At 36.6% G+C, this 10,607-nt stretch overlaps 1 protein-coding gene across 1 annotated transcript in view; it reads right to left on the bottom strand.

Annotated features, from left to right (window-relative positions):
* Positions 1–10,607, bottom strand: part of Parp4 (poly(ADP-ribose) polymerase family member 4) — an 82,742-nt gene that overhangs the window by 58,794 nt on the left and 13,341 nt on the right. Inside the window, exons 5-10 of the mRNA XM_023708721.1 lie at positions 10,080–10,217; positions 7,886–7,981; positions 5,563–5,746; positions 4,877–5,033; positions 2,591–2,715; positions 1,607–1,738 (exon numbers count right to left, since the gene is read on the bottom strand). Coding sequence (XP_023564489.1) covers positions 1,607–1,738; positions 2,591–2,715; positions 4,877–5,033; positions 5,563–5,746; positions 7,886–7,981; positions 10,080–10,217 — 832 coding nt within the window. The remainder of the gene's footprint in view (positions 1–1,606; positions 1,739–2,590; positions 2,716–4,876; positions 5,034–5,562; positions 5,747–7,885; positions 7,982–10,079; positions 10,218–10,607) is intronic.

Here is a 10,607-nt window from a genome sequence, read left to right as displayed (position 1 = left end):
CCTTTTCTGTACCAAAACTTTGCTTCAGAATTACTATGTCTGATTTCTATACTATACAAGATGAAGAACACACTGATCCCATTACAATTTCAGACTTTAATAGAAAAACTTACAATAATTTTTTTAAAAAAATGTATTTAGTACAGGTTCTATAGGGTCTCACTATACAGATCAGACTCATAGCAATCTTCCTGTTTTCTGCCTTCCAAGCACTGGGATTACAGGCACACACCACCATGCCCAGTCTCAATCATTGTCTCAGTGAGCCCTAGGGGGTGGGGCCAGGCAAGCATGCCAGGAATTGAACCCCAGTCCCTGCATCTGCTTAAGCAGTCATTTTAATCTACTGAGATATCTGTCTGGCCTACCTTAATGTTTTTTGAAAATGGAAAACTAAGTCTTAAGATGAATGAAAAATAGTAAGATCTAGCCAGCCAAATAGTTCAGCAGATCAAAGCATCTAAAAACAGGTGCAGGGGCTGGGGGTTCTATCCCTGGGGCCTGCCATGCCACGCCTTCCCTCCCCCCCCCATGCGCTGAGACAGCAGTTGAGATTGGGCATGGTGGCATGTGCCTGTAATCCCAGCTTTTGGAAGGCTGTCAACAGGTGCACCACTATGAGTCTGATCTAATAGTGAGACCCTGAATACCCTGTAGACCCTTCCCTAAAAATAAAGAAAAAGGAAAATGAAAACTAATAAGATCATTAAAATATATTTGTATAGTAAGATACAAATTTGAACTAGAGAAGGACAGATAAATACAATTCTCTGCAAATTAGGATTAAAATATTTCGGAGACTTCTAGGCCTGGCAATGTACACCTATAATCCCGGGAGTCTGAGGTCAGAAGACTGCAAATTTGAGCCCAGGCAACATATTGACTTACTGAAATCTTATCACAAAAAATAAAAAGGGGTGAGGATTAGCTTAGCAAAGCCCCTTCCACTCCAATACACACCACAATCAGTAGCTGAAAAAAACTAGAATTTCATAGTGAACAATAAAATGTTCATTATAAATTATAGGTTATAATTGCAACCATAAGCTAATCCTTAGACAAAGAATGAATCAATTCTCATTCCTTTCTTCCATCCTTGTCTTCTATATTCCCTGCTTCTGTCTCTCCTTCTTTCTGACTTTCTTTCCAGTGCTGAGAATTGAATTTAGGACCTCAAACATTCTACTACTGAGCTACATCCCCAGTCCCAACACTTCTTTTGCTCCCAGTTTTCTTGGGCAATTACAATAATAGCCTTCACTTCAGTCTGACTTTTATAATAAGGTACAGAGGATTCATTGTTGCAAAAATAATTCAGGGCTTTGTCAATTTTGAACTTTACTTCTCTTAACTTTTTAATATTGAAATTACTTTTTTAAAAAAATTGCCCAAACTAAGAATTTTCAAGATAATGATGATGAAGACTGGACAGGTAGGGACAAAAATCAGGTAATCAGGAAGAGATGTTTAGGTAGAGGCCAACTGTGAGCCTGTGGTGGTTGGTTTTTTTAAGGAATATATATATATATATTTTTTTTTTCCTTAAAGCTTACTATTCAGCTGTAGAGCCACTGGAACTCTCATAACAAAGATTCTGCCCCCTTACCTCACCCACTATGTGCTTCCCATTGATGAACGCCTCAAAGCCACACACGGCTGCCTTGTCATCCAAAGGAAAGACGTATTTTGCCTCAATGGGCACATGGCTTTGATTTGTATAGGTCTGAAACACTACAACCTGAAGAACAACAAAAAGAGAATCCATATACTTGAATAAACCACACAGAACAATATTTGTAGGAACAACAAACAATGAAAAAATACATGTTCATCTTAGAGTCATTGAATTTTTTTTCTCTTCTATTTTGTACTTTGTATATACTGAGTTTTTCACCTAAGAGAAATCACTAAATATTTAAGTTTGTGTATCTGCTACTTCACTTAGCATTATAGTCTCAAAGTGCATCCATCTTCCTACTCAAGATGGAATGACTCAAGCTTATGCTTCTTTAAGGCAGACTAGTACTCCATTATGATTCTTGAAATTTTATCACAGTCCTCAAATTTCTACACCTAGCTTCAGAGGCACTCTAACATTCCAAAGATAGTTCGTGCCAAATGACAAAATGACAGTGACATATATATTCAGGTGTTCATATATTTCTACTAGAAATGCTGACCTCGTAGAAGCAACATAGCTCTTATTAAGATGGCTGGGAAAAAAAGAAAAAAAAAACCTTTCCATGTTGTGGACTTTTTTTGGTGGACTGTGCCCAGAACATGGGGTATGCTAGACAAGTACTCTAACACTGAGCTATATCACCAGTCTTCTTGTCCTTTTCTTATTTTTATTTTGAGATAAGTGTCTGTTAAGTTTCTCAGGGAAGCCTCAAACTTGTGATTTAATCTTCCACAGTGCTGGTGTTGCATCTGTACTGAACACTTATGAGTTAATTTTTCTTTGCCATATTATTCTCTAAACAAACATTATAATATGCATATTTTATTTAGTTCATGTAACTGTAATCAAATTCTCATTTCTGATTTATATCTAAACTAGTCAGGTATCATAAAAGCACAGAAAACATACCTGGGCTACAAAGTCTATTATTCTCCCCTTGATGTGAACACTCTTAAGAGGAACCAAGTTTCCAGAAGCATCCTGAAGACCAGCCTTGACACTGCTGGAAGGCTTGAGGTCTGGTATCTGGTAATCTACATAAAACAAATGTCAGTATTAGCCTTTAAAACTATCCCTGCTCTATCAATTTTTGTTCTCTTGACCTTTATTTCTGCATATATTACCTTTTGGGAAAAAATGAACAAGTAACACATTATTATTTTCAATAGCTTATTCTGAAAAAATGAATGACTCCATATGAGAAAAATGAGGTGTACTCTCAAAGCATTTCTGCATTTTTATTTTTTAATTTTATTCATTTGTTTTGAAGTACTGGGGACCAAACATAGAATGCAACATAACTAAGGGCTCTACCATAGACCTCTACTCCTAGGTCCCTTCTGCCTTTTCTAAACAAGACTTTGAAGTGTCATTTCAAAAACATGAAATGATGCTATTACTTGAAGATTTACACTTCAACATACATACACATACACAGAGGCCTTAGATTATCTCAATAAGCATAGCTAAACCATGAACCTACTTGCATCCCGTTGTCATGCTGAGCTGGTCAGTCACAGACACAATGATTTATTGTGCCACAGAAGCATTCTGGAGCAATATGAAAATATCTAGATGTTTCTATCCAACAAGACTAAATCAAACTCCTACCACCACGTACAGGAAAATGTTCACATCATACACCAACCACTATAAAAATTAAACATGGAGATACCTATATCTATATGTCATTTACATCTAAATTTCTGGTCTTGTTGCATATTTAATTTAATGAAAGAGGAAAAGATTTTAAGTCAACGCTTCTTGAATATATACATTTCTCCATGTGTGTATGTGTGTACCCATGTATACATGCATACATGTGTTTAACCAAAGTTGAACCTGAGGACTTTGCACTGAGTTATATCCCTAGTCCTTTTTATTTTTATGATAAACAAAAATCTCACCACATCATTAAGTTGTCCTGAATGGGTTCAAACTTCTATTTCTCTTGGTTCAACCTCCCACAATTGAAATTACAGAAATATACTACCAAGCCTAGTTAATAATACACTTCTGATTAAAAAAAATGGGTATATAACTCAGTGATAGAGTGCCTACCTAGCATGTTTGCAAGCCCCATATCCAATCCCTGCCACTAAATAAGTAAATAAATAAGTAAAATAATTTAACCATAGACAAAAAGCGGAAGAACACAGAGATAAGGAAGGGGCCAGGGCCTGGGATGGGGATGAAGCAGCTTGTCTTGGTTTGGTTTGGAGACAGGGATTTGTTGTTTCCCGGGTTGGTCTTTAATTCCTGGGCTCAAGAGATTGTCCTACTACAGCCTGCTGAATGGCTGGGACAGGCAGCACACTTCACCACAGCCAGTCTGTTAACATGTTTCTCAGTCCTATTAAGCATATTACAATAGCTTGGGCTCATGAATCTATGAGAAGCTCTGATGCTCTTATGTAACTGTACTTCTAATGATATATAACTGGCTCATCACAGTCCATGTTGGACTTTCACTCTTCCTCTTCATTCTTACATCACAAAGATACCATTTTCATTCCCACCTGAGGGAAGCTGGAATGTAGACAGCTCACAAGATTTATCTACAACAATTTTATCCATTTGCACAGCCTAGTAAGCAATAGAGCTGACATTTAAATCAAGCTTCCTGGTTCTAAAGCCGTGTTCTTTCTCTTCTATTCATCTCAATTATATTTTTTGCACTTTTGATATCTTAAAATTGCTTCACGGGTGCTATGCTTCAGAAGTAGTTTGGCCCTCAAAGGTCCATGTGCTGAAAACTTGGTCCTCAATGCAGTGCTGCGTAGGGTGGTGGGGCCTTGAAGAGGAGGAGCTTTCCTGCAGGGCCCTCTCTCCCTACCTTACCCTCCATCTGCCAAAATCTGTACGCTACACATACCTGTTTCCAGTAACATACCTGGCCTCAGGAATTTCATTATAGTAACAAAAACCAGACAAATACAGCAGATTTTAATACTGTTTATTCCTGAGAGGCAACATGTTCAATGTAGGGATACTGAATGAAAGAATATGCAATTTTGAAATCACTTACCCTTTCTCAAGCAACCTGGTATTCATGTATATAAAAGATAATGAAATATTTATATGAGAGATTATAGATATTATCAGACATGAATGTAAATTCCACTGAAAATGTTTCACTTCTATTTTATGAATATTATCACCAATAAAAAATAGCATTCCAGAAAACTGTCTTACCTTCAACCATTAAGGTATTTGAAAACTCAGGTTTGTATTCCTCTAATTTACTATTATCATGAGGATGAAAGTCCTTTATTTGATCTCCAGGCATGCAAAATTTAATAATATATTTCACTTTAACCTGATTGGTTTTATACACAACAAATTCATCATCCTAGAACAAATAAAAATTAAAAGACAATAAAAACAACAGACCTTCATTAGTAAGTGATCTCAAAAAAAGTAGAATTCACATTTACTAATCTAGAAAACCTGAATCTAGGCAGTAAATATATACAATAATAATTTAAATGAAAGCATGACTAATAAAAATAGGCCATTCTTTGGACATTCAGATGTCTGTTTGCCTATTTTTTTTGTTGTTTTAGTCTGTTTTTCTGTCTGTGATACTGAGGACTGAACCCAAGGCATTAATCGTGCTAGGCAAGTACTCTTCCACTGACCTACACCTATTTCCTTTTCTTTTGAAAAATTTTTTATTGATTTATTTGGTACAGGGTCTCACTATGCAGCTTGAACTGCAGTGATCCTCCCGTCTCAGCTTCCCCAGTGCTGGGATTACAGTGTGTGCCACCACGCCCAGCACACCTGGCACCAACCCAGGTCCTTGCACTTGCCAGGCAGATACTTAGACCACTGAGCTATCTTTCCAGCACCCTGCCCACTTCCTGACATAAAAATACCTCAAAGTCTGTAGGGACAGAGGCTGTTGCTGAAACTCCATGTACACTGTCATAGCCCAGCGGAGCTTCAGTTAAGGAAAAATCCTTCTTGAATAGGTCCACACATCTTCCAAGGGCCACATCACAGATGACCAGGAGTCTCGAGCCATCTGTCTCTCCTGGCTGTGAATACTTAACACTTGTACTGCATGTGACAGGAAATAAGCATATATTCATGATTTATAGGTATATGTCAGTACATGTTATTAAGTAAATAGAAAATGCAGGGTGAGTATATCCGATCCAAAAATATGAACCCAAGATCGGAAATGCTACAAAAGATTTTTTAGCACCAACAGGATGACACAAATGGAAAACTGCACACCTTATCTCATTTGATGAGTTGTAGTCAAAATGCAAATATAATGAAATTAGTGTATAAAATCACCGTTAGACTAGATGCAGAAAGTGTGTAGAAAACATAAATGGATTCCATATTTAGACTTGAAATCCTACTCCCAAGATAGTTCATTATGCAAATACAGATATCCCTAGATCTGAAAAAATCCAAAAGCTCAACATTTTTTTTCTGGTTCCAAGCATTTCAGACAAGGCATAGCCAACCTACAATGGTGAAAAAAAAAGTTTTCCTAGTAAACCAGTCTAAATTTTATTGCTACTAAAATATCCCCAAATATTCAAGTTAGAACTCCATTATGGAGTTAATTGATGAAACTGTTTGCAGTGCTAGGGATTGAACCCAGAGCCTTACATATGGCAGGCATGCACTCTACCATGGACAAACATAGTCATGTTTAAAAGTTTTAATATAAAGCTGCTTGTGCTGGCAGCCGCCTGTAATACCAGCATTCAGGAAGCTAAAAAAGGAGGATTACCACAAATCTGAAACCAGCCTGGGATATACAGTTCAAGGTTAGCCTGAACTCTCTCAAAAGAAACCAATAAAGTAATTAATTAACCAATTAATTTTACAGCAATGAAGTAATTAAGTTGACTACATCTAGAGAATGGGAGTATTAGACTTTAGACTTCTCTATTTTAAAATGATTCTCAAATGAGAGATTTTTCTTTCCTTTTCTTTGGGGAATCAGCAACTTTAATAAAGTGTATCTTGCTGTTAGGAGCACAGGTCAGGGGCACCACTTTTTGAACACACCTTTACATTTTTTAAAGGTCAAGTCCAAAGTGTATATCCCAGCTTTGCCAGGAGGATCTTTATTTGTTCCACACCCTAAGAATTAAGCTTTTTAGAAAAAGAACCAGTTTCCCAATTTCTTCTGTTCATTTCCTCCCTTCTGTGAGCACTTCTTCTGGAACTTAGAAACACACTGAATGCTCCCAACCAAACCCAGCCTTGGATTTGCCCTCTCACCTTCATCTTCCTTACCACTCCTTCACACAGGAGTCCAGTGCCCACTTACTGACTGCTAATCAATCCACTATAATTTGCTCTGTTTAAATTTTTTTTGAAAAACAAAGAAAAGGAACAGAAAATTGACTGTATCTGGTGGATGGGAGCATATTTCTCTCTTCAGACGTCCTCACTGAAGCCACTCTGTGACAGTCCTTCAGGACTTCAGCTTCATTAGAATTATCTGAATTCCCACAAAAATACGGTTGCATCTAAAAATTTTACGTTGTACTATTTTGCACATAGGAATGTACAAAATAGGTGTTTAAAGAATAATAATAATGAAAACAACTCCATAATCAAGCACTTAGTTCACAGAGTGGGAGGAGTTTATATGCTGCCAATGCAAGGATGCTGGCTCTGGAGAAAAACTAGCTGCAAAGGTCCACCTTGTTCTGCATCCTCTTTATCTTTTTGGTTTGTTGAGATAGGGTCTCACTATGTAGTTCGGGCTGGCCTTGAACTCACTATGTAGGCTGGCTTCAAACTCATGGCAATCCTCCTGCCTCATTCTCTTGAGTGCTGGGATTATAGGCATGTACCGCTATGCCTGGCTTTACATTCCATTTTAGCTGTACCTTCTGAGGCAAAATCCTCTGTTATTCCCATTTGGAATACTGGGCTAATAAGAGGACATACTTCACGGCATTGTAAAGATGGAGTGAGTAAGTATATGTAACCCTTCTGAGGAGAGTATAATGACTAAGATGATTTCAAACATAATTTCCCCAAACATGCACCATAAAAGATGCTTCCTTCTATGGTATACTGAGAAAACTGGCTCCAATTATGATCAACATCATGGGTGAAAAGCCCCTTCACCAAAAAGAGATGAAGGAAAATATACAACAGATTTAGTAGTGATTCTGGGAGATGGACATGAATAACTGATGTAAGAGACAGCATACTAACCTAAGTGAGTCACTGAAATAAATGCCACTCCCCAGATTTCCAATATCTGTTCTTTGTATGCCACGGTCTTCAACTACTTTGGGCAAAAGCAACCCTCTGAAAAGAAAAGAGCATTATAAACATCTGCCAGAAAAAGGAACCTTTTATTACAGCTTCACAATTCTAGTAGGACAGATGCTAACTTAAAAGCATGACATACATAACTTTAAGAATATGTGTCAAAGTACAGATGGCTTTTTGTACCTGTGGGTCCATTTCCAGAGTCAGAGGTTGGAAATATTTGGGAAAAATTAATTTTGTCTCTACTGTACATATACAGACTTTTTGCTAGTCGTTATTCCCTAAACAACATGGCATAACAGCTATCCCTGTGACATTTATACTCATTATAAAATATATTATTATATAAAATAACTATTTCATGGTAAAAAGGCATTATAAGTCATCTAGAAGTAATCTAAATATGTTAGAGTGATTACATAGGTTCTATACCATCTTATATAATACCCTCCAGCATGGGAAGATTTTGGCAAGAGGGTGCTGGAAACAATTCCCTGGGCATACCAGGAATTACTGCAATCCCCCAGTGGAGCACTGTGTGCCCATGAAACACCAGTGGCCATGGCTGGCTTTTCATCATGGCTAGCTCTGCCTCCTTGGGATAAGGCCCAATGTAAGTCCCATGTGGACTAAATCTGCCCCTCACTCAGGACCTTGTGCAGGTTTCTGATAAGCTTATAGCATTCAGAGGGCTCTTTACAGCCCCAGGGAAACCACAATTATTCCTGGAAAGACAGATGAAGGGGGACTAGCTTATTTTATGATACAAATATCTATTGTTCATTTGTTTTTGAGACTGAGTTTCATCATATAGCCCAGACTGACCTTGAACTGCTTATACTGCCCAAGCTGGCCTTGAATTCATGAACTACATGCCCTGGCCTCCATAGTGTTGGGGCTACAGATGTGTACCACCATGCCTGGCTATGAACATATATTGTTTGAATTTTATGTTAAGAGGTTTCTGATTTTTAGTTTTTCATTTTTGCAGTAATGGGAATTGAACAAAGGGTCATGAGAATCATCCTCATCTCTTTTCATATTTAAATTTTGACACAAGGTCTCACTAAGTTGCTAGGTTTTCCAGTCTGAACTGCATAGTAAAACCTTGTATAAAAAGACAAAATAAAGTTTAAAAAGAACAAATACAGTCAAATGGGGAATTTTTTCTTTAATAATGACTTTGTTTAATAATTTTTGAAGTATTCCACTACAAAAATTCTAATGGATTCAAATATAATGCAATAATTTTTAGATACACTAAGAATAAATTATTTTCTAAAATAAATACATAACTTAGATTATATATTTAATGATGAAATATATAATTTTCTCTAGAACACACTAAATTATCTGCTTTTAATTGAAAAGATCCATGTCCTTTTTTTATCCATACATATCTACAGTAATACATTTTACAGTCACCTTGTAGAGTTGGTAGATGTACAAAATACAATGTTTCTTTTTTTTAATTCCCTGAACTACCTACTCCATCCTTCCACCTCTACTCCCTCCTGTCCTCTTTTTCATTCTTGTTGATATTATTAATCTTAGTTTATGTTTCAAGCATATAATATCCACATTCACCAAGTTCATTAGGACCTTGTTATACTTTGCCATACTCAAATGAGACACACTATATAGAATTTGTGTGTTGACTTATTTGACTCAACGTTATATTTTCCACATGCATCCATTTTCCTACAAATGTCTAATATTTGTCCTTCTTTATAGCTCAGAAATATTCCATTATGTATAGGTACCACATGTTCTTTATTGAATCATCTGTTGATGGCTATACAGACTGTTTCCAGGATTTAGCTATTATGAATTGTATTTGCTAAAAGCATGTTATGCATGTTATCACTGTAGTATGATGTCTTAAACTCTTTGGGGAAGATCTAAAGAAGGGGGAAGATGGATCATATAGAATTTCTAGTTTTAGTTCTTTGAGAAATCTTCATACTGATTTGTATAATGGTTTTAGCAGTTTATATTACCATCGACAACCTAGGTGAGCTCCTATTTCAACATAGTCACATTAGCATTTGTTATATGATCTATATAGTTTAGATCAAAGGCATCTCACACTTAAGCTTGAAAATTTAGAAAGATGAAGAGGCAACATGCTTACCGGGACAAGATTCCTACAATGTTTCGTACAGGAGATCCATGCAGCAAGGACCTCACATTGCCAAGAGTGCTCAAAAACTCTGTGGCTTCATTCACTCTGCCAATACTAAATATCTGCAAGATGTCTACTGGAGTTTCACTGTAAGAATTAGAAGAAAAACTTTGAAATTACATAATTAGAAGCAAAACAAACAAACAAATCAGTATTTACTATGAAACTCCAAAACCTGAAATGCTCATTGTCTGGGAACCCATTCAATGAATCACAATAAAATGTATCTTAACAATGCTATACAGGCATTAAAAATCACATTAGTATAAAACATATGGATAAGACATAAAATTTACTGTAAAATAACTTTTTTCTCTAAAATAAAATATTTTCTTGAGCTCTTATAAATGACTGCCAGAAAAGGAAAGGATCAGGTCCTAGGACAAGTTCCTATGACTACCAGCAACAGGGTAAGGTAGCAGTTGGAAAAATGTCTCTATTATAAAATATAAAAGTCTGGGGCTGGAGAGATGGCTC

The sequence above is a fragment of the Octodon degus genome, unplaced genomic scaffold, assembly GCF_000260255.1.
Source record: "Octodon degus isolate 3935 unplaced genomic scaffold, OctDeg1.0 scaffold00496, whole genome shotgun sequence".
NCBI lineage: Eukaryota > Metazoa > Chordata > Mammalia > Rodentia > Octodontidae > Octodon > Octodon degus.
Note: the sequence above shows the minus strand (reverse complement) of the source record. Positions and strands in the feature narration are given on the sequence as shown.